We start from the raw sequence: 25,971 nt of genomic DNA, 5'->3' as shown, positions 1-25,971 counted from the left end.
TAACAATCCATTTTGTTTTGTTCAAATATTTGACAGAAAAGCTTGAACGTTTACGCGACTTAAATCCTAGTGCCGTTTAAGGAGAACTGCTAGCAGAATCTTACATTGGTTTATATTACGATATAGTAACCACCTGTTTGCCAGCTACTGATACTGAATGATTAAAAAAGATAGTATTACTCATTCAGAAGTCTGGTCAAAAAAGTGACGCCATTTATTAAATATAATAGGACTAATAAATGTGGTAGTGGTGTGGTGGAAGATCCCCACCGTGTCCCTGGTAGCAACGCACTTAACTTGTTTCTCCACGCAGCAGCCTTGTTTGTCAAGGTTCATGTTTCGGAGTTAAGAGTGGGTTGTAGCCTCCTCGACTGTAGTGGCCTTCATGACCTTGGGAAGGTGAATTGAAAATTAAAAAAATAAATAACAAGCAAATAAACATTTATAACAACATGAAAAAGTGAATTTATAAAAGTCGTATTATCCAGGTATCAAAATGGTAATTACATATAACAAAATAGGCAATGATTTTAATAATAACTGTAATTTTTTATATTAAAAAAATCAAACTTTTTTAAGGAAAAAATTTTTTTATTTAAATGAAAATCAGTAAACTTAACCACTAGGCTAAATATGAACTTTAGACTTAAATATTTTATACAGTTTTTTCAGTTAAAAAAATGTTATTACTAAACGATTATGCCTCTTTTTTAATCATTTTTTAATGAAGAACCAGCTCAGTTTTAGATTGCGAGGGCCTTATAGTTGTTTTGTTTTGTTCACTGTTTCAACAGAAACTAGTGTTTAATAAAATTTAATAAAACCCGAATTGAGATATGATAAGCACTTTTTAAGCTATACTCTAAAACTTTAATACGAATCATATGTCAAAACAACGCTGTTGTGATTGGCTGAATCATTGAGCAAAACATTTCCTCTAATAACGATTATAATAAAAAACAAGTTAACTTTGATACCCCAAAGTACTTATATAGAAGGCTACAGTGCGAAAGAAAATGGTTTTAGAATCTACTATAGTATGGTAATTACAAGCTTTTTTGTTAGGATCTCTTATCGACTCGTTTATTTTAATTTTAATTTTACATTATTTTAAGTACAGAAGTTTATAGTGCAAAAAAAGGTCTTTTTTTTTATCCATTTATTCAACCAAAAATTGAAAAATTACAAAAATTGCTTTTATAATTTTACAAAGTTAGGTTAGGTGCCACTCATATAGTTAAAAAATAGACATTGGAGTGAAAATCTTAGAATTTACTATGGTATGGTAATAAATAGCATTTTAATAAGGATCAATTTTTTTATTTTAATTAACGTTGCATAAAGATAATGTTCTAAAAATTATTTACTTTGATTGCCTGACGGGAAAGTTTTATATATATATATATATATATATATATATATATATATATATATATATATATATAATATATATATATATATATATATATATATATATATATATATATATATATATATATATATATATATATATATATATATATATATATATATATATATATATATATATATATTAGTAGAAAATCACTTAACAAAAATTTTTTTCATTTTACACTGTGTTTCATCAACAAAGATTCATCAGAAATTTTTTTCATCAACTAATTGCTCTGTTCTTTTAAGAGCATTGAGCACTCTATTTTGTAGAATACATTTTAAAGTTGTTTAAATATATATATATATATATATATATATATATATATATATATATATATATATATATATATATATATATATTGATCTACTATAGTATGGTAATTATGGATATTGATCATATTTTAACATTCTTGAAAATTATTGAAAACTAACAGCCTTCAAACCAACTCAAAAAAATTTGGTGTTATTTTAGGTAAAGTATTTAAAGATTTTCAAATAAAGTTATCTTCCACATCTAACAACTTGAACCTAAAGTGGTCAAATACTGCATCGAAAACAAAAACATCTTTACTAACAGAGTTGCTAAGCTATGGAATACTCTTTCCTATTTAGTAATATCAGTCACTATGTTAAATAAATTCAAGAAAAAGTAAAAAGGAACAATCTATCGCAAATACTACAGCAGAGATCAGCCTCAAAAGACATGGCATATTCTTTTTGAAGAGAAAAGCTTAACATTTTTCTAAGTTTTAAAAATTATTCTAGTAATTATTTTGCTTGTTATTTTTAGCTGGATTATATCTAATAAAAACTTATATATTTGTTTATTATTAACATAAAATATAAAATGTATAAAATGAGACTTGATTGAATGAGCAGCACCCATTATAATATTTATAGAAAAGAGAAAGAGAAGCAATATTACCACAATGTGACAATGGTTGAAGGTTGGCTTTAAGTGTACCTTGCCTAAAAGAAAAAAGGCATCATTCAAAAATCGATACCAGAAATGGCAACAGTATTCCATACAATATATACATACTTTGTTAAAAGGAATCTATTCCATAAAGACAAGTTATGTTCATATCTTAGATAAACCTTAGAAAATAAGTTTGATTTTTTTGAACTGCTAATACCATTAACCCACCTAAACAAATTATTTTTCAAGATATTAAGTTAAACGTTTTTTTTAATGCCACTTTTTTTTTTGGAATGCAATCTTTGACTTTCACAGATTGCTACTACTACTACTACTACTACTACTACTACTACTACTACTACTACTACTACTACTACTACTACTACTACTACTATTACTATTACTATTACTATTACTCATATTGTTACATATTGTTACATAGGCAAAAAATATTTGATATATTTTAGTATGCTTGTTGTATTGTTATTCAGTTCGTGCTGATTTAATGCAGTTCAAACATTAGGCATTAGGTATTCAGTTATATGTTTCCTTTAGCCAAAAGTTTCAAAAGAAGTTATAAAGAGTTATAAAATTATTGTTTATAATTTTATAATAAATTTATAATGAGCTTACAAATTTACAACTAAGTTTATAATAAACTGATTATTTAAAAATAGAATAAAATCAGATAATATTAAAAAAATCAAGTTAACCTTTTTAATCATAATTATCTAGCTACATAAGACAAATCTCTTCATTCTTTTAATAAAGCATTAATAAACAAAGCGTGAAAAATCAAATTGAAAAAATAAAAAAACAATAATATAATTTGTCATGTAGCAAACATAAATAGTCATTTAATTTAGACTTTCATAGATTTATTTGATACATTTTGTTCAGGTAAAAAAACTACAGCAACAATTAGTAATTTGATGTAGCTCTATGTTTGCTCTAAATTTTCGCTGACCAATTTAAAAAAGTATGTTTATTTCTTTTAATATAAAAAAATAAAAAGTTAATTGACAAATGTGATAACAACAACAAAAATTGCAGTTTGTATTTAGCTAAACAATAGGGCATGTTAACTTTTCTTTAAACTTTTTTATAATAATTTGATGATGTCACAAATCACATTAGGCTTATTAATTGTAGTTAATTTGATGATGTCACAAATCATATTAGGCTTATTAATTGTAGTTAATTTAATGATGTCACAAATCACATTAGGCTTATTAATTCATTGCTAGGGCTTAGAATATAATAAAAAAAATATACAACATTTTTGTAATAATAATATCAAATGAGAGTTCCATGCTTTTACTATTTCACACTTAAAAAGTTAGTGCTGGTAATAACTTGTCAATAGGGCAAATACAAATCATGAAAAGTTAATTTTTCAGTAATATTATTGCTAATATAATAAAGTATAATTAAGTAAATACTTTTTCACAGCACTCTGTGATAAGTTAGGTCTTTTTGAAGCACCTTGATTACTAAAATATAAAAAACTAAAAGAATTTTATTTTAATATATTTGTTAGTATTGTTAGTATTTAATTTAACAACTTAATTTTTTTTTTCTAAGTAAGTTAGGAATTAAGTTGCTAATTTTATTTTAATATATTTGTTAGTATTGTTAGTATTTAATTTAACAACTTAAATTTTTTTTCTAAGTAAGTTAGGAATTAAGTTGCTAAATCAATAAATAAATATATATATATATATATATATATATATATATATATATATATATATATATATATATATATATATATATATATATACATATATATATATATATATATACATATATACACATACACATACATACATATACATACATACATACATACATACAGGTAGGTGTCGTAATACTGGTTGTCGGTTTACGAGTTTAACAGCAATTAGCTAAATTTGGATCAAATTTCTTACCAGTAAATTTTTGTAATTTACTGGTAATTCAGGTTTTTTTGATGTGTAAAGATTGCTTAAATTTGTAATAGCTGGTTGCTTTTATATAATAAAGAACATGCTATTATAGAAGTTATATAAATTATTTATATACACTTTCTTGTTATAATATTAAGCTTACAACCTGTTAAGTTTGCTGTTGAAGCACTCTGCACTGAAAAGATTAATTTTTATGTAGCCGATCTAACATTAAAATTTATGCTAGATGAATTAAGTTACCAAAACACTTTTTTAAGCATTGCACTAAAAAAAGAATTAATAAGATAAAAGAGTGATGTTTTCTGACGTTTTACGCTATATAACAGACCTTAACATGGCTCTTTCTGTTAAAGAAAATTACACGACAATGGTATTTTAATATTTACTATATCAGGGCTTGTGATTAAGAAAATCGTCAAGCGTGTTATATCGCCCTCGTAAAATTAGAATAAGTTTTCATCGAGCGTGATTATGTGCGCTCGAGATAATGTCGGCGAGCGCGATCATGAAAATTGCTGAAGGCAATGCTCATAAAAAGCTTTTTATTTTTTATATCTTTTTTTTATTTGTTACATAATTCTTTCGTCAAAAAATGTTTGAATTAGTATCACACTCATGAAACTACTTCAATGAAGTAGATTTTTATACTTTCAAACTTCTTGAATATTGTAAGATCGCGATTTTATTTTTAACTATTTATGTTATAAAAAAATATCAAACAAAATCAAACAAAATATAAAACAAAAACACAACTTCTTATTGATTTAGTATTGAAGTATAATTTAGTGACTTAGTTTTGCTTCGTTGTTTTGATATATGTATTTTTAAATGTTACGCTGTAAACTTAAGCGTTATTTTATACACTCATTATAAGCTGAACGAACGTTGTTTATCGCGCCTAGAACGTTTGAAAATACTGTTTACAGGCGCGTTTTACGAGCGCGCTTGCTTCATCACAAGCCCTGCTATATAATAAAGCTGCTGTTGTTAAAAGTATTGCTGCCATAGTAGAAAGCATCTTATACACTAATGCAGAATCTAGAGATATAACTCCGAGACACTTAAATGATAAATCGGGTTCAGATTTGAATAACAACCTCATTACTGTTAAACAAAATGCTGGTTTTTCTATGATAGGAAAAACTTTATCTTATTAAAAAATAAACAAACAAGAATCAAGAAATACTGTCTTAGAAGAAAGTAGTAATAAAGATCTGAAAGAAGTTATAAAAAAGGAGTTTGAGTAGTTTCTACAAGAAAATATATGTGGGAAGTTTATTCAAATAGTTTTTGATTATTTAATGACCATTCGTCCAACAAGTGTTGGACTTAAAAGAGTATTCTCGGGTGCTGAACTAATTTGTATGAAAATTAGATCTTGGTTAGGATACAAGACATTGGATAATTTAGGCTTTTTACAAAGTTTCTTTTTGAAAAATGCTATTTAATAAAAATGTTATTACATTGTTATATTTGTATTAATCTATAGATATTATTATATTTACTGGTATTTTACTGATATACAGGTATAAAGTCGGTAAATTTACAAATCCTATTTACAGGAGTATTTTTGTACTTTCAGAGAAAGCACATGCCAATAAATACTCCATTAGTTTTTTCACTTGAATTGAGCTCTTGATTTAAAAAAATAGGTGTTTTTTTACAACAAAGTATTGACAAAATAAAAGAATAGTTTACAAATAGTTAAAAAAAACCTTTTGTTTTTAAGATGTTGTAATTATTAAGATCTTATCTGTTACAGGAGCCTGAAAACTAATAATATTTTGAAAATATTTCAAAGTACTGTGTTGTAATTAAATTTACTTCTTAACTGCATTAAAAATCATTTAAACTGATATAACAAAAGTTATTGATAAAATCTAAAATTTGTTATTTGAAAAGGATTATAATTCCTTATAATTTATTTCTTAAAGCAATCTTATAGTTAACATAATCTTTTGTGTGTTTATCACAGTTTATTTATTTTAATTTTTATGTATTTAATGTAGTAGTTTTAATTAAGGGTATAAACAATTTATAGATCAGTTTTCAATAAGATATTTGTAAACGTAATTTATGTTTATAAATGTTTTTTATTAAAAGAACTTTACATAATATTGAATTTATATGAAACACATTTTAAATACATTTATGAAAATATTCTCTTAAACAAAAACACTTTTCCTTTTTATAAAAAACATTTAAAAAAAAAGTTTTTAACTTGCTTTCGCATTTTATAATCTACTTATATTCTAACTAACTTTAAAAATATAGTTTATTATTTAAGGCTTTTCTTTTTATAGCATTTTTGAATTTAAAAAAATAATAATAATAAAACTAGGACTGCTGATAAAAATCAGTAGTTGCCCTTTCGGGCAGCTTTATTGCATTAACAGAATATTTTTAATTACCCTTCACAAAAAAATGAGTGAACACCTCTGATATATATATATATATATATATATATATATATATATATATATATATATATATATATATATACGCACAGTGTGTTAAGAAAACCAGAAATTTTGCACAAGATAAAAATTAGTGTAACTTGCCCAATTTAAATTGGATATTCTTTTTTCTTCTTTTTTTTTTTTTAACAAAAAGCAGTATAAGACCAAGAATAAATATCAAGTGTTCATGCTATTGGTCAATATATTTGTCATGATCCTTTCATGTCCATAAGAAATATAACAATGAAATTACTCTTGAGTCCTACATATACATATATGTATGTATGTATGTATATATATGTATTTATTTATGTATGTATATATGTGTATATATATGTATTTATATATATATATATACACTGCCGCTCACGGAAGTTAGGACAAAAAATATTTTTTCAAAAGAACAATTTAAAATGTAATTATGTTATAAAATTATTTACTTATATTAGTAAAATTTATGTTTATATAAAAATAAATCAAGTTAAATAAAATTTGTATCAAAAAATTTTTAAATTAAGTTATTTTAATGTAAATATATTAAAATAACTAACATTTAAAATAACATAAATTGTACTCACAAGTAAAAGTCTTATCATTTTAAATAAATAAACAGAGAACACAGAAACATATTAAAGGTCACATATGAACCTGTATTTTACATTATCAACTCAAATCTTTTAAGTTTGTCATTTAACAAGTATTTCTATTGTTTACTGTGTTTTTGCAGATATTTTGTGTTAGTGTTTTAAAAATTTCAAGTGCAGAAGTTCAAAGGTAAAATTAAAAATTATTTTTTTAGTGTAAATTCAAAATATTGAAAAAAATATGCCTAAAGGTAAGCCAATAAGTGTTGAAAAAAGGACAGCAATACTCACTTTGCTTCAAGAAGGCTATACAGTTAGAAAAATAGCTGAAAAATTAAATCTGAGTAAATCAACAGTTAGCTATACGATTCGTCGATATCGAGAATCTGGAAGTTTGGAAGACAGAAATCGTCCAGGTCCTTCTCGCATAACAACAAAAACTGATGACTGACGTATAAAAATCATCAGTAAGCGTAATCGAATGTTAACTGCTCCACAAATAAAAGCTATTTTCAACTGTGATAGAGAAAAAAAGTTTCTGTCAGTACAATCAAACGAAGATTGCAAAAAGCTAATTTGCATGGTCGTGTTGCTATCCGAAAACCATATCTACGAAAAGTTAATCGACACAAGAGATTCTGTTGGGCACAGCTCCACATTAATTGGACGATGGATGAATGGAAACAAGTACTCTGGACCGATGAGTCAAAATTTGAAGTTTTCGGAAATAAGCGAAGAGTTTACGTTAGAAGATCTGCTGAAGAAAAAAAACTCAATGTCTGGTTCCAACAGTAAAACATGGTGAAGGCTCTGTGATAGTTTGGGGTTGTTTCTCTCTGGATGGAGTGGGATATTTGCATAAAATCGATGGTATAATGAGAGCAGAACATTATAGAGATATCCTGGAAACAAGTGCAATCCCTTCGGGACTTCGATTAATCAGAGATAATTTTATTCTGATGCATGATAATGACCCTAAACATACTGCATTATTATGTAGAAATTATTTAGAATCAAAAAAAGCTGAAAATGTATTACGTGTAATGACCTGGCCTCCCCAAAGCCCAGACCTCAACCCCATTGAGTTACTATGGGATGAACTGGATAGAAAAATTAGAACTGTATGTCCAACATCAAAATCTCATTTATGGAACATTATAGAACAGGAATATAATAATATTTAAAAAGAAACAATTAGAAAATTAATTGAAAGAATGCTGAGAACAGTTAAAGCAGTTATTAAATCAAAGGGTGGTTTTTTTGACAAAAAAAAAATTTAATTATTATAATGGTTTTTGTACATTTTTATTACATAAAACTGACTAATAATATATTTTATATTGAAAATGTATAAAGAATATATATTATAATAAAAAATATAATATTTTTATTAATATAAATTAAAAATTCTATAATGTAATTATATATTAATTTTGAAAAAATCTCCACTGTCCTAACTTCTGTGAACGGCAGTGTATATATATACATATATATGTATGTATATATATATATATATATATATATATATATATATATATATATATATATATATATATATATATATATATATATATATATATATATATATGCACTTCACTTTGCCTGCCTAAACCCATATGGTTTAGGTGGGGGGAAAAAAAAATACTAATAATGAAAAAAACTTATCGTTGCTTTAACATAAATCCTTAGTTGATATAGCAGCAATTCTCCCTATATCAGCCTGTTCTCCTTATATCAGTCAATGTATGTACTGAAGCCCTCAGCAGCTCTGTATTTCAGTATGTTGTCAGAGTGTCAACCTAAGTATAGTCTTATAAAATATTTCCCAAAATAAACACAATATTTAAATGTTAAATAGAACTGTTACTATAAAACTGTTTTTAGTCTTTAGAATGATATTTTTTTGTAAAATTGTTAAGTACATAGGATTGAGTTATCACATATACACTCTTGTGAAAATTTTAGATGCCTATTTTGCATAAGTGTTTTGTTAAAACAGCATTTAATTTCCTGCTGCAATGCACAGTTAGTGGTGAGGTTGTTGACCTTAACCTATGACTTCAAATAACTTTATAAAAAGAAATCTAATAATATTAAATCACTCAATATAGGGGGCCAATTCTAATCATCAAAACAAGTGCATGTCAAAGAAATTTCCCATGCAATATTTAAATCATTTCAGGAGCTCTGTGACAATTAGCACCGTTTTATTAAAGCTACAAATTGCCACATCAATATCATCCAGTTTTGACAGGAAGAACTGTATTATTTATGTTGCAAGCGCCAGCAATTGTCACTCCTTGACTATCCTCATTGTAGGAACCCTAAACACAATATTTTTGGCGGTTAATGAAGCCATTAGTTTAAAAATATGCTTTATCCCATAGGATGATTTTGCTCTATAAATCGGGATCCGCTTGATTAGGTTGGTTTGACAAGGTTCTAACTGTGTTTTTTTAGTAGAATAGCAAATAAATCTTTTTTTATTTATTTTTTTATTGTCTAGATAAAAATATTTATATGATTATTTTTTATTTATGTATTTTATATATAACAAATACATAAACAATACATAAGACATAAACAAATAAAATAACAATAGTATAAATAATTTTAATTGAACAAACTTTTTTTCTAAATTCTCCTAATATAAAAAATTTCAGTTAGAACCTTGTCAAACCAATGCGGCAACTTGTTAATGTTCAACAGTCCATTTAACAAACTTTTTTTGTTGTGCATGGTCATTAGACTAGTTATTGCATCAATTAAATTTTGTAAGCCTGGAGACAAATCTTTTGTGAAAATATACTATAGATCATTTATAGATCATTTTTATATGCAATTCTTGTCCATGGCACTAAGTTAATAATGTAGGATTTTCACCAACACTCCTTTCACAAGCTCTGCTCCGTTGCGTTAAAGACAAAGTTGATAGTCCTTGGCCTTGCCTTAAAGCCAAAAATAAAGGCCTTGGCCTTAAAACTGTTGACTTTGGTCTTGAGCATTTTGGCCTTGAGCGTTTTGGCCTTGGCCTTCTGCCTTTTCTTATTAATTTCAGAACTTTCGCGTTTGCATTTAAAAAATTTAAATGCAGTTAATTTTGTTTACCAGAGTTATTTTCGTTTACTTGAAAGCTTTAGAACCTATAATAGTGTTTTATGTCATGGTTTAACTTGCCGTTTTTGACTAGCCATTTTAAAACAACAGTCATTTCAGAATTTAAAAAAGATTTAAACACATGAATTTTTCTTAAAATTAAAAACAGAATTTTAAAGGTTTTTTGAAAATAGTTTTTATTATATTTAAATTATAATTTATTTATACTGTTTTTATTCAACTTATCTAAGTTATCTGTTTAAAACAGTTGTTAGTAATGTATTTTTTAAAGTTTTTTTTTAATAATTTTATTTATAAAATCCAACTTTGTATTGATAAGCAATAGTTTAATTATCCTTCTTTGATAGTTAGGTCACTGAACTATCAATCATTTGCTCAAGGACAATTACAGAAACCACTTTAACATCAACTAAAAATAGTGTTACACCTCAGATTTAAAAGTTCTTTACCAAAAAAAAAGCCTTTTTGCAAATTATTAAAAAAATCTTGTTTTACAAACAAAATAGTTTTGTCTAACTATCTTGAATGAATAAATCACTAGAATTTAATCAGAAAGTTTTTGTTAAAAAAAAATGTACACAATGAAACAATATTCAAAAATTAGAAATATATATTTGACAAGTATTTCTTTGTCCCTGCAACTTCAGCTCCTGTCAAGCATATCTTTTTTCAGAGTGGGTTGATAATGCACCCTCATAGAGCTTGTATGTCTAATTCATTGCTTGAAACTTTGATGTTTTTTAAATGTAAGTAAAACTTATAGGCTATATAGTGATAGTTAGTGCTTTTGACATATAGGCAATTCCATTTTTAACTTATGTTACCTGCGCAACAACTTTATTAAATATTTGCCTATTTAAACTGTATATTAAACTTTTAGCCATTTTGAATGAAAGCTGTTAGTCTAAAAAGTTTTGAGTCTGGCTAAAAGAGGGCGAACTTATTACTGAAAATGCCATTTAACTTACGTTACACAGAAAACAAGGTAAAAAAATTGCTTTAAGTTTTAGGTCAGATTTCTGCGAATCAGTAAAACAGAATGTATTAGAAACTTTCACAAGATGTTGAGAATTTTATACCAATTTGAAAAATATATAAAAATTTATCAGAGGTGACTGGCTAAGGAAAATAAACTGGTTTTTTTGATACTATGTATTTAACTTATATTACCGAGCCATTTTTTATATCTATTATTAAGAATTAGTGTTATGTAACAAAAGAATTGCAAAATTAATGAACTCATTCATTACAAATAATTAACAAAGGAAATTTTAAAAAACTGGAGGCACCCTTCCTAAGTGATTTTTCATAACATTTATAAAAGTTATCAAATCGAAAACAACTTTTCCGCAAGACCAAGAGCAACATATAAAATTATTTTAGTATTACAACTTTATTAATACTTATTTGAGACATTTGAATAAGAAAATCTTTGATTTGTCGAAGTTTTTACTTACACATCTTTCATTTATGCGTATCGCCTTATTTTCATTAGGTTGAGTTTTTAAAATGCTGCAAAGTATTTACATTTAAATAATTTAAAATTTTTTTGATCTAAAAACTGCTATCACCGTTTAGGAGGGAGATTCAGGTATATGATCGTTTAGAAGGGGGTTTAGGTATATGTGATCGTTTGTGACAGGAGGGAAAGGGTTAGGAATTGACAAATATAAGGTGACATGCTTTATGGATGACCCCCCTTAATTGCATTTACAATTTACATTTTAAACAAATCGTAAATGCAATTTTGCATTTACAATTTGTTTTACGAAAACAAAAATAAAAAAGGTTTTAACTGATTTTTTTTATATTAGGAGAATAGCAAATAAATCTTTTTTATTTTTTTTTTAATGTCTGAATAAAAATATTTATATAGTTCTTATTTTTTTTTAATTTATGTATATTTATATGTCAACCAAAATAAGAATACATAAACATGTAAAAAAACAATAATATAAATAATTTAATTAACATTAAAAAAAAAAAAAGAAGATTTTTTTCTAAATTCTCCTAGTATTAAAAGTTATATCAAAATATCAAAATTATTTAACAAGTGCTTACCAGAGTCTGTTTTTCTTCCTGTCGGAAAGCGGCATCTGTTATTTCTATTTTCAATAATTCTGGAGAGTGATCTGACTTGTCTAACTACCATCCCATTAGTCTTCTTACTATCATAAGCAAGGTTTTTGAGCCTTTATTTAACTAACACCTAATATTTCAGCTTGAATTTAATAACTTCCTTTCTGATCATCAATATTGTTTTCAATCTTCTTGTTCTACTGCTGATTTGTTAACAATAATAACCAATAGGTTTTAGCATACATTAGATCGATGTGGTTTAAGGCTATCACACTCAATATTTCTAAAGCCTTTGATAAAGTTTGGTATGCTGGTCTTCTCCACAAGCTCTCTTCTTGTGGTGTATCAGGTAACATCTTTAACATTATTGATTTCTTCCTTACTAATTGTAGTATAAAAATGTCTTTAATGGACAGCATTCTTCTACATTTTCTGTGACTTACATTAACTGTAACTTCATGGGTTCCTCAAGGTTCTATCCTTGGCCCTATACTTTTATTAATTTACATTATTGATCTCCCAGAAATTATAGTATCATATGAACAATGCCACATATAAAGTGGCATTGTTCATATGATACTACCTTTTTTTCCTATCTTGATAAGGAGCCGACACTCTCTGATTGCTTGAAGAAAATTTATAGAGATAAAGAGTTCTATTTTCTATATATCTTTAATCCATCCTTGTATATAATGTTGTTATTAAATCTGGAGTGGATCTTTGAATGATGCCCTTTTTCTTTTACACAAGGTACAAAAACGCATTGTAAACATAGTAGGACATAATTTTGCAGCCAACCTTTAACCATTGTCACATTGTCGAAATGTTGCTACTCTTTCTCTTTTCTATAAATACTATAATGGGTATTAAAAAAAAGACAACATATAATAGTCTAAAGGCTATAAAGTTTTTAAAGTGCAAACCAAAATTTTTTCCTTTTTGTTTTTCAATTAAAAAATGAGTCTTTAAAAATATACTTGGAGTTTGCATTCAATATTTATCAAGAATTACACTGAACACCTAATACGTATTGTTAGAACAGATTTAAATGTTTTAAATAAATTAAATGATTAAAGATGTTGTTTGAAGACTTAAAAATGTTATTTTAGTTAATCTAATTTTATTGGTACATTTATACATGTTAAAATTCATCATTAAAGTTTAATTTATCATTAAAGTGTGCTTTGATATCTTGAAGGAAGTTAGCTATATCTAGGCAAATTAAGTTGTTCTGAATTTTGTAACATGTAACTTAGTCTTATTGGATAATGAATTTGAGGTAGTTTCAAATCATATAATCTAGGCTTTTTAAAATACAAAAAATTGTATAGATTTACAATTTTTTGTGTAAAATGTCTTGGCACTTTTTCCAACTTTATTAAATAATTCAATAGGATATGGTAACAAATAAAGAGCAAATAACATCTATTAGTTTCAATTGACCTATTAAAAATAATTTACTCAGAAATAAAAATTGACTTGTTAGTTGGTTATTAAAACTTATTTTAATTTTTTTTTAAATTTTTTATGCAACAGTTCTGCCATATGTTATATAAATAATACATGCCAGTTATTTTTTTAAATTAATTCCTTGCGTTAATTAATTTAATTGTTTTATTTTATTATAGTGTTGATAACAGTGAATATATGAGAAATGGTGATTTTATGCCTACACGTATTCAAGCTCAACAAGATGCTGTTAGTTTAGTATGCCATGCTAAAACGAGGCAAAATCCTGAAAATAATGTTGCACTTATGACTTCTGCTAGGTATACATATTTTCCATGCATTTATAACATAGGAAATCATTATCAATTCCTTAGTTCCCATTTATTTTAACATTTTTACCTAAAAAAATTATTAAAAGTAACTTTTTTTACCTAATGCAAAAAATTATTTTGAGGTATTTTTTTAAGCTGCTTTTTTCATTTTATTGCAATTAGTTCAAAACTCACAAAAATACTAATCTATATACCAATAGAAAATAATCAAGTTAAATAATCTGTAAGGTTATTTGTATTTCAACAAGTTTAAATAAAATTTTTATTGAACGTAATCTCTTTGATACTTACATTATTATTTGTAATGGTGAATTTTCCACTTACTTACTAAGTATAATGACTTCCTAAGAGCCGATGTTAAATAGCTAAGTTGCAAATAGAAAAAAACCTTATAACCTTTTTTCTAATTGTTAACAAGTGTCTCTTTTTGTAGAGCTATTTCCAAAAATTCTCTTTAAAAAATATTTATAACATAAGTTCATAAAATTTTATTTTTTATAAGCTTGTATTTTGTTTGCGTTATAAAAGTAAAGTTAAAACCTTGAAAAAATACAAAAATGTTTCACTTATTTTTTGTTTAGTAAATAATAATTTATGTAAACAAACTATCTATTGTTTGGTCAATAAAATCAATAAAAAAAATTACCACAGGATGGTGGCAGGTGAAGCTAGAAATTACCAGGAATAATCAAGAGATACTCTAAAACCCCAAATTAATTGTGGGTAAGATATTCTTGTTAATCTTGGGTGTTAGTCTTTTTAGTATAAGTATCACAATAAAGATAACGAGTCCTGATCAGCAAAACAGTTTGACACCAGAAAGGGTATCCAGTTGTAAAAAATTGTTTAACTTATTTCATATTTAAATGAGTAAAAAGGGCATTATGGAAAACTGTCCAAATCACATAAGAAATGCATCAATATTATTTATTACACTTACAATTATTAGTGGTGTACTGAGTATAGATAATTATTAAGGGTAACAATTTTTTACTGTTACTCTTAACAATTATCTATACTTAGATAATTGTTAATAGTAAGTATAGATAGCATAATTTAATTGCTGCATTTTTATATTTTTAATTTTTGTTTTTAGCACAAATAGTTGTTGGTTTTTATAAGTGCATTTACAAATAACTTTCAATCTTTGAACTTTTTAATAACAGTAAAAAAAAAAGTTACTTTTTTTGACTTGTTTTTTGTCATCTTTCAAAAATATGATCAATTATAACTGGCTATTTTAAAAATTTGATTTTAGTTTAAAAAAGTTGGACAGGAGATTCCTTTTTTTAAAAGGATCTATTTTTATTATTAACTTCTTTTTTTTTCCTTTCTGTTTCACTGTTTAATTTTATCAAATTTGTATCAATGTACAAAGTTTTTTAACTTAAATATATATTTTTAAAGTTTGGAAGTTCTTGTGACATTAACAACTGACGTAAACAGGGTCTTATCAAAACTCCATCAAGTAAATCCATCTGGTAAAGCACAGTTTTCAACAGGGATCAAAATTGCACATGTATGAGATTTCAATAAAATAATAATAATATTAAGATATAATAATAATATGTAATATAAATAATAATAATATTTTATCTGACATGTTACCTACAAAGAAATTTCTTTTTAATATTATGTTGTTGTTCTTGCTGTTTACAACTTTATCATGAAATTTTAGCTTGCATTAAAACATCGACAAGGCAAAAATCATAGAATGAGAATAATCGCATTTGTTGGGAGTCCAATTGATAGTTCAGATAAAGATGTAAGTTTTTATATTGTTACAATTTGATTTTTTAATTTACTTTTTATTTGTATTTCTTAACTGTTTTTTGTTTTTGTTTTGTTTTTATTTGGTGGAGGTTTTTAAGTTTTGTTATTTATTTTTTGCTGATTGTTTTAAAAAATTCTACAATTCCAATGTTTCAGCTAGTTCGTCTCGCAAAGAAACTTAAAAAGGAAAAAGTAAATGTTGATGTGATTGCGTTGGGAGAAGATGTATGTTCTTTGTTTGGAAAATCCTCAGTTTTTTAATAATTTTTTACTCTTTTATTTTTTTAATTGCTAAACTCACGTTGATCTGTTGCAAAGTTAATAGTGTATAGTTACAAGAAGCTATTTGTTATAATAAATGCAAAAAATTACAAATTATGATATTTAAAGATTATTGGTCAGTTTTATTAAAAATGAATAATCTTTCTCACACATAGCTGTACATAAGGGCAATTCCACCAAGCAAAATTTTTTGAAAGCAAAAATTGGCATTGGTGTAGAAGATTTTATGTAAACCAAGTGCAATTTAACAAAATATAAAACTTATGCATTAGCATTAAAATTTGGTAGCGGTATAGCGATAGAGGGCTTGCTTCATAAACAAAAAAATTTGAATTTGGTCTCCACTACTTGGTAGTACTGTGCTTATTTCTGTATAGCAATTTTATACGTCCGTTTGTTGTACGGTTCTTGTTTTTGAGTTAAAGAGTTAAGAGAGGTAACCACAATAAAACTTCAACTGTAATAGCCCTCTCGGCTCTCGGCTAAACTCTTCAACTGTAATAGCCCTCTCGGCCTTGGTGAAGTAAATAGCATTAAGAGCAGAGAAAAAAATTAAAACATAAATATTATATATTTAAAATATTATGCATAATATTAGTTTATAAAGCATGTTGCCAAAATTAATTATTTTCCAGGTAATGATGCTATTATTATACAATGTATTGCATTGCAGTTTTCTAGATTTTTAAAAGTTGATCATTATTATCTTTTTGGTTTATTTATTTTTAATTGAAATAGTTTTCTTTAGTGGGTAAGGAGGATTATTGTGCAGTTATTGGTTGTAACAACAAACTTGGATATAAAGAAAAGTTTTTTTTTTGAAAAATCATGCATAGAAGACCTTTTGGGTAATCCCAAAAAAATTAGGAAAGATACAAAGCATCTTTCCTTATTCTTTCAAACTGGGAAAGTAACATATCTAAAAATAAACTTTAAAAAGTATTTAACTTGTTTTCTCTTAAAAAAAAAAAAAAATCTTCATAAGATCTAAACCACTAAAAACTCAGTCTTCTCTTTTTCCTAGGGCCAAGATTAAACTTTAATCTGACATATTTGTGTACTAAATTTAATTGTGTACATAATCAAATTTAATCTTTGTGATTGGTTTGGTTTTTATCTTTTTTGATTCAAAATAATTTTTTTTATTTTCTCATTTAGCTTCCTAATTTTTTAAATATCTACTAAAGTAATTTGCCTGAAGCTTTGTCTCTTTTCTTTTTCTCATAATCACGAAAGTTTCTAGAAAATTTTCCTGTTAATTATAGACAATAAGTAATTTTAATATTATTTTAAAATGTGGCAATTATTACCAATTATAATTATAATATAAAAATTGCACATTTTAGAATATATTTTTTATTTTAAAACTACACATCATGAAGTATTTTTATTAAAACAAACTTGTGTTTCTTTTGTAAAAAGTTTGGTAAAATTGTTTGGTAAATTTGAAAACTGTTGGTGAAATTGAACTTAATTTTTGTTAAAAAAAAGTTTTTAGTTTGGTTACTCAGTTATTTCAACTTGCTTGTCCACATTTTAGTTATACTGTGCATGATTTATAGAGAATATTGTTTATTATAGTTTATGTTTATTTGAATTGGTTTTTAGTCGGCTTCATTTGATAAACTTTCTCAGTTTGTTGATACATTAAATGGAAAAGAAGGAACATCGTATGTTATATTTTTATATTTCTTTGTTGTAAACTTGGCTAATTTTTTGTTTTGTTTATGTTATTTATTTTTTACAGAAGTCATTTAGTTGTGATTCCTCCTGGACCAAGTCTATCTGATGCTTTGAGAACTTCAGCAGTTTTGCAAGGAGAAGATGGTTATATGCCATCTGGAGATTTCTCTTCAGGAGGATTTGATGTTGATGCAAATCTTGATCCAGAGTTGGCTTTAGTAACAATTTTTTTTATTTTTTATTTTTTCATACACTTAACAGTTAACAGTAAAAAACACTTAACAGTAAAAATAACAACTTTATAGTAACAGTAATATAAGAAATATTTTACCAAACAATGTTATTAGAAACAATTTACCGAACAGTTTTGTTTGAAACATTTTAATTAAAAATCTGGCAAAAATCTGATTAAAGCATATATTATTATTTGAATTTTTTTTTGTTTCTCAAATTTTTTTAAGTCATGGCTATGAAAATCTTTGTCTAATTTTTCGGCTCTTTTTCTTTTCTTTTTTTTTTTAGTTAAACCTTTATTTATTTTAAACTTTAGGTCTTTTTTAAATCTTTAATAGGAAATGGTATCAACAATACTGTTTTTTTGTGCTTGTTTTGAGGAAGAAGGAAATACACTAAAATATTAAGTATTGTAATAAGTATTGTGAATAAACTTATAAAATTGTATAAAACATAAGGTAATCAGGTGATAACATAAGGTAATCAGGTGATAAAATAAGGTGAAAACATAAGGTAATCAGGTGAAAACATAAGGTAATCAGGTGAAAATATAAGGTAATCAGGTGAAAACTTAAGGTGATCAGATGGTGTATAGTATTTATGTAAAGTATGTGGACAAAATAGTTGGCATATCTTTTTAGAGATAATCTAACTAGTTTCTAATCCATTTCGTTTTTCTAGAATGATTATTTTGTTATCAAGTTTAATTTATCCTGACAACCATAATTTGTTGATAGGCCCTTCGTGTCTCAATGGAAGAGCAAAGAGCACGTCAAGAGGAAGAAAGTAAATCATCATCTAATGAAGTGGCAACCGGTGCATCTTCTTCCAAGGAAGATTCATTATTAATGAATGCTATGTTTTCCAGGGGGGTAGGTTAATTTTTTTAGCTTTTTGTAAATGCGATGTAATAAGTATTGATAAGTTGTATATAATATTTTTTAATTTATTTTGCAAGAGCGATCAACCAGTTGACTTTAATGCTATGACAGAAGAAGAGCAAATAGCTATGGCTATACAAATGTCAATGAGTGATGCTAATTCTTCAGTCGAACCATCTGAGACACCAATATTAATGGATGTTGAGGTAGTTCAGGGTTTTTTTGTTATCCTGTGTATATGTATATATATATATATATATATATATATATATATATATATATATATATATATATATATATATATATATATATATATATATATATATATATATACATATCGTGTGTGTGTGTATAGTTAGTGGATATTTAGCTAAGCCAATGATGTCATACTGAAGTAGTATGAACATACATCAACTGACTATCTAGGTAGAACTTGCAAGGGAAACAGGTTGTTGTCAAGGTTAAAATAGTTTAAAAAGTTAACGTTGAGGGGTAATATACAGTATGTGACAAAATTGTTACCATGCTTGAACAAAGAAACATTTAATTTTTTTTTTTAAATAGGAAAGCTGCAAAGAAAAATGAAATTTTATTTTTATTATTTAAGACCTAGCTAACTGAAAATATTGCCTTTTAAATTTAGAGGATATTCATGCGTAATGGTGATAATTTTGTTGCAAATGAAAGCAATTGACGAAAATTGTCCACAATTAATTATGCATACAACATAAATTAATAACCTATTATTAATATGATTGAGTCAACTTTCCAAAGATTTTTAATGATTAAACAAAGTTTTAAGGTTTTAGAAAATTTTTACACACTGAAACCAAAGAACAATCGCTCATGTAATTGGTTCTGGAGAATCTAAAACTGCAAAATAAAGCGTGTATATGAAATAAATGTGAAAGTAGAAAAACAACTAAAAAAATGTACTCCTCTATTTTTATTTTAAACCAAGTAATAATTTTAATACAATAATATAAGAAGATCAAACATTAAAAAAAAAATTAATAATTCCTATGGGAATCTAATCAAATTTCGAGCTTTTGCCTTAGTGTTTTTTGTTTTTTTCATTTTTCTTTTAATAATAGCCCAGTACTTATCAATAACTTTCAATTCTGGGCAGTTTGGAGGATTTTCTGTTTTAGGCACAAATTTCACATTATTCTTTTTATACTTTTCCATAGCTAGTTTACAATAATGAATTGAAGCTAAATCAGGCCAGAACACAGGTCTGTTATTGTGTGACTTAATGATAGGTAAAAGGCGTTTTTGTAAACATTCTTTAACATATATTTGACCAGAAAGTGTGGACTGAGATATATAAGGTGCTGATTTTTTGCCACAACTGCATTTAGCTTGCCAAATCAAAGCTTTTTTAGCGAACTTGTCATGTTTTGTGTATTTAAATTTCTTATCTGCTTATCTTCTATATTTGGCAATATAATAAACAGCACCAGGAATTTGTTGATGATCTTACTTAACATAAGTTTCATCGTCTTCAATAATACAGAAATTTTTAGAAATAAAATTGTCATACAACTTGACACATGCCACAACATTTTAAGCTTATTTAGTAACTGTCTGCCACATGTTCTAGCACTTTTTTTGTTGAGTTTCAGAACGGTTGGGCACTTTTTGTGCTTTGAAAGAATGAAAACCATTTGTTTCTAACTTTTGCAACAAAACTATGAGAAAATCCATATATTTTTGCGGGTTTCCTTAGTGAAAGGCTTGGGTTATTCTTAAAACTCTTAACCAGTTTTCTAACTAGTTTTATATCTTTAAAACCTTCCTTTCTTCCACCACCAGATTTGCGTTTGATCGATTTTGTTTGAGAAAAACGGTGAATAACACGACTAACGGTGCATGGATGTATTTGCAATGATTTTGCTATCGAATTGTAGCTACTATTAGGATTTTGTAAATATTTGTGCATAATTTTTTCTCTTATGTCTTCTTCTTTTGTCATTTTTAAAACTAATTTTAAGTTAAATCCAAAAACTAACATATTTTTTTGAAACCGCAACACGTTGTAAACAAAATACAAAACAATTAAAAAGATTTTAATACAACCACTGAAAAAAAATGACGTGCTTATTCCTTCATATTTATTTGTACACGCTTTATGTTACAAATTTAATGAATAGCTGCTATGGGACTTATGTTTCAGTTCAGATAGTCAATCGGTTGCTCAAAAAAATTGGTTTTTGATCCAGAAAGAAGATCAAGAAGCCATTGTTGGTTTATTGTCACTGCCAATCTCATTTAAATTATGCTAAACTTCATGCAAACAAGACTTTTGATGACTTTTGTGACTCTGGATTTGGACAGATAAAAGTAAAATTAACATGTTTGGGTCAGATGGTATAAGATATACTTGGAGAAAGCCTAATTCACCATTAAGTGCTTAAAATTTTATTCCAACCGTTAAATATAGTGAAGGAAAACTCTTGTTTTAGGGATGTTTCTGTGCTTGTGGAGTTGATGAATTAATGAAAATTAATGAAATGAATGCTGGTGACTAAATCAACACATCCTTAAGGTCGGATATTACAAGTGGTAAAAAACTACTGCATCTGTCTAATAACTTCTTTGGAGTAGTTCAAGATCATCTGTACACTTTTGTCCGAGATCATCTGTATTTTTCTTTTACTCTAATAACATCTGTCCAATATCATTTGAAAATTCAACAACCCCTAACAATATCTTTAGAAAGATGTAACTACATCTGGTAATTTTACTCCAAGTCCAATAGCATCTGGAGGAATTTTCTCCAGATGTAGTTACATCTGAAAAAATTTCTATATGTAATAACATCTGGTTAAAATAATACATTCTTAGTTAATATTTTTTTCCATAGTTATATCTGAAAAAGTTTCTATATGTTATAACATCTGGTTAAAATAATGTACTATTAGTTAATTTATCTTAAAAATAACTTTATCTTAAAATCTACAGATATAGTTGCACAAATGTTATTGCACTTTGATGATTTAAAAGATGTAACTACATCTGTAATATTCATTTAATTTTTGCACAGCTGTCATTAAACATCAATGAAATTTCAGATGTTGGACAGATGTTATTATACCTCATTATATTTACAGATGTTGTTACCCTGACCCTTTCAAGTCACTTCAAAAATAAGGCAGAACTGTACGCAACATGATGTTCATGCAAGATTATCACTCCAACCATAAGGTGATAAGATCATGATAAGATCATTAAATTCCTTCATGAGAAAAAAATGAAAGTCGTTAACTAGCCAGCACAAAGCCCTGATCCTAACCCACTCTAAAATTTTTGGGCAATAGTTAAACAATGGGTCTACATTTTCCTCACTCCACCTAAGAATAAGGATGAACTTAGAACTCATGTACAAGAGGTTTGGTACTCAATAACACCCAAGGAATGCTGAAAATTGGTTGCAAGTATTCCTAAAAAAATTCAATCTGTATTTAAATCTAAGGGAGGACTCACTTGATATTAATTTACTACAATAACTTATTTGTTTTCATTCGTGACAAAATTATCACCATTAGCTTTTCACAAAAAAGTTCAATATCCTCTAAATTTAATGAAAATATTTTCAGTTAGCAAGGTCTTAAATATAATTAATAAAACTAAAATTTCATTTTTCTTCGCAGCTTTTCTATTTAAAAAATATAATGCTTCTTTGTTCAAACATGGTGACAATTTTGTCTTTTGGCACCTGTCTTTTTAATCTTTATGGTTGGTTTTCAAACTCCAGGGGAATCTTTTTTAAGGCTGGGCAACAGATATATAAAATTCTTTAATAAATCATAAATTGTTTTTTAAAGTGTTTTTCATATTTTTCCTAAGGATTCAGTTTTTAAAATATTTTTAAAATCAGTTTTAAAAAATTTCTATTTTCTTTAGTGATTTTTTATACAGGTTTATCCTGTTATCCTTATAAATTTAAATTTATATTTTTTCCAGGCGATGTAAAATGAATCTAAATAATTATATATTGCTCATATTGTTTTTGCGGTCTAGGCTGTATGTCTGTGTGTATTATTTTTGCAGTCTAGACTAGTCTCTCCAGTCCAGACTGTATGCGAAACTTTAGTGCAGGCTGATAAACATAGCTTAAAAATTTTTTTGAGTTTTTCTAAATATGTTTAACATCTAGACTGACAACCCAGATTCTATGGAGCAAGACTACAGCGCAGTAATGAACGATCCTGCCTTTCTTCAACATCTCGTTGGCAGCCTTCCGGGTGTTGATCCAAATAGTGAAGCTATTCAAAACGCTCTCCACGCTCTTACTAGTGGTTCAGAGGCTAAAAAAGATAACGAATCGAAAGACGAAAAGAAAAAAGAAAAGTAACGATTTCAAATATTCACTTTGTAAATTTAAACAAAGTTTTTTAAAAGCATTTTACTTATGTTTCAGAGTATGCTTGTATTAATTTAACATATACATTTTTTTTCTAATATTGTAATGTAAATACATTACCCATCTTGGTTTTTTTCTCCTAAGAATTATATTATCTAACATTGTTCACCTAAATACATGTTTTGACTTTTTCTTTTGAAAATTATATCTTTTTTTAAAAAAATAATAATAAGCGTCACCGAAAAAAAAAAAGTTTTCTTACTCAAAAAATACTTTTAGGGGTCTAATACTACAGGGTAAAGGATGGTATTGATATAATTTTAAAAATCATTTATTTTTGTTACTGGAAAAAATCAACTTTCTCATATTGTTAATTACAGTAGGCTCCCTCTTTTTTTTTCTTCACGCATTTTTTTTAATTGCAAGTCAGTTTAAATCCTCCGTAGATGTACGTATCGTTCCTGAAGCTAAATAAATAAATTAGTACTAACTGCTCTATGCTCTGCAGCCTTAAGGGTTTGCTTTCTTAAGCAAAGGCTAGGAGAAACAAACTCCGATTTAAAAATCCCTTGCCTTGGAGCTGTTTGTTGAGTAAAGGCTAGAGATGATGTCGCGATAAAAATACTCTTAGACGGATATTAACGGCATCCATCTACTTGTAAACAAATAATTGTGTTAACCAGTCTCGAATCCCTTCCTCATCTATTAGGCCAGCGTAGACTAACCTGTATTACATCGTTTCCTGCCAAGAATGATGAATGCTGAATCTTCTTGACTCTATTCATAGATTTTTACTTGTGCCTACTTTTTATACAAATGGTTCTGAGACCGGCTGGTAGTAAGTTTTTTGGAACTCTTTGTTAGCTCTCAGAGAGACTAATTCTTCAAAAGCTGAAAAATATCAGAGTTTTGACAGTGTCATGTTGCGCGTGAATGGTAACCCTGTTCAAGCCTTTGGTGTGGGTTATCGAGACCATATAAGGAGTCCTAAGTTACGATTTTGTGTTAATAAACGGGACTGAGACAACTGCATAACTCATTGCTTGGTATGACAAGCTCTATCTTTGAAAAAGTCAAGTTTTCTTTAAACTTAAATGATTCTTAAAGTTAACAGAAACAATAAACTTAAAAATCATCCCCACTGCCTGTCTGTTTCAATATATCTTTGACTAATATTCATCTGCGAAGTGACTATCCATCAGTTGAATCTTATTTCTTGCAAAGTGCACCAGACTTGTTTGCTGTTAATGAGACTTAAATTCAGCTGTTCTCTTTTTTAGCCACAGTATTAAATGGTACTATCATTTAATTTGCATAGACTCTAACTGCCACATGCTTGGCTCGGGCGTATACTTACGCGTCAATTCACCAATTTGTCGAGAAATCAAGTTTGAATTCCTTAATCATTCTTTTATATGCTTCCGCATAGTACCGCTTTACTCTATCAACTTTCGCTTAGTTTTTTATTGTTTTCCTTTTTCCCTGTACTTTTTGTCTTTCAAATTTGTTGTTATTGGTGACCTGGATGTTCATCACACTGAATGGCTTGGCTCTAACACCACTGACCCTGCTGGAACTAAAATCAATAACTTTTGCATTTCTCAATCTCTTACTCAGATACTTAACCAAAAACCACGTGACTTGGGTTTAAATCCAAAATATTACATCTACTTTTTCTAGTATTCAAATTACAGAAATAAAACTACAGAACGTTATACAGTTTATATATCATTATATTGTTACGTATTAAATAAGAATGTTCTGCAAAAAATTGTAATGATTGGGGTAGGGAGTTTAGTCACGTGACCATGGAAGTATGAAGAGGAATGTCATTTAATTGAGATTCTCGAAAACTTGCTCGAGAATTTGCATTAAAAAGTAAAACCATTGGTAAAGCAGAATTTTTGAGCATGTTCTATCATGTTTTTTGAATAGCTTTATTACAAATTATCTTGAAAAAAATATTGCTCTTTTGCAAGATACAGTTGGAATATAAAATTTGTGTGAGCCAGAAAGTGCAGAAAATGTTTTGAAAGTATATAAAACAAGAATACTTTTTTATGAAATGAGAAAAAAAAGAAGGTACTGTATTGAAATAAAAATAATATTCATTAAATTTATTCGTAATTAAAATTAATACATAAAATTTGCTTTTAAATTTTGTACAGAATAGGAGGATAAAGTTTAATAAAGAGGATGAAGTTTTTGTAATTAAAATTGACTTACTTTTAAATTTTATGAATTGATTTGACTTATTTTGAAATTTTGAAATTTATTTATAGAATCAAACATTGCTTGAATTACGCAATGCGATTCCTAAGCAAGTTATAGACCCTGAATTTATAGATACTGGTGTTAACTTACTATCAATTGAACTAAGCAAGAAATTTAAAAAGTCTTCGATCCTATCGCGCTGCATTAAAACCACGACTCCGAAAAATATTCGTGACC

General features: G+C 26.9%; 1 protein-coding gene across 2 annotated transcripts; it reads left to right on the top strand.

Annotated features, from left to right (window-relative positions):
• Positions 1-887: 887 nt before the first annotated feature.
• Positions 888-23,598, top strand: LOC136071879 (26S proteasome non-ATPase regulatory subunit 4-like). 2 transcript variants are annotated; one of them, XM_065797443.1, is made up of 10 exons: positions 888-1,042; positions 14,149-14,289; positions 15,709-15,820; positions 15,980-16,066; positions 16,231-16,299; positions 17,965-18,026; positions 18,104-18,257; positions 19,011-19,145; positions 19,232-19,360; positions 23,314-23,598. In XM_065797443.1, the coding sequence occupies exons 1-10, from the start codon at positions 1,017-1,019 to the stop codon at positions 23,509-23,511; spliced, it is 1,113 nt and encodes a 370-aa protein (XP_065653515.1). In that variant the 5' UTR covers positions 888-1,016; the 3' UTR covers positions 23,512-23,598. The 2 variants fall into 2 exon arrangements, with proteins under 2 accessions (XP_065653515.1, XP_065653516.1); XM_065797444.1 differs by lacking the exon at positions 888-1,042 and adding an exon at positions 1,781-1,790.
• Positions 23,599-25,971: the final 2,373 nt, after the last annotated feature.

This window comes from Hydra vulgaris, chromosome 05 (assembly GCF_038396675.1).
Source record: "Hydra vulgaris chromosome 05, alternate assembly HydraT2T_AEP".
In the NCBI taxonomy this organism is placed as follows: Eukaryota; Metazoa; Cnidaria; class Hydrozoa; order Anthoathecata; family Hydridae; genus Hydra; species Hydra vulgaris.
The sequence above is the reverse complement of the archived record's forward strand: the minus strand, read 5'-3'. Positions and strand labels throughout refer to the sequence as shown.

Coding starts and splice junctions, on each gene's coding strand:
- LOC136071879 (XM_065797443.1), top strand. CDS start 1,017: ATGGTTTTAGAATCTACTATAGTATG. Junction 18,258..19,010: donor TTGATCCAGAGTTGGCTTTA/GTAACAATTTTT, acceptor ATTTGTTGATAG/GCCCTTCGTGTCTCAATGGA. Junction 19,361..23,313: donor CAATATTAATGGATGTTGAG/GTAGTTCAGGGT, acceptor TTTAACATCTAG/ACTGACAACCCAGATTCTAT.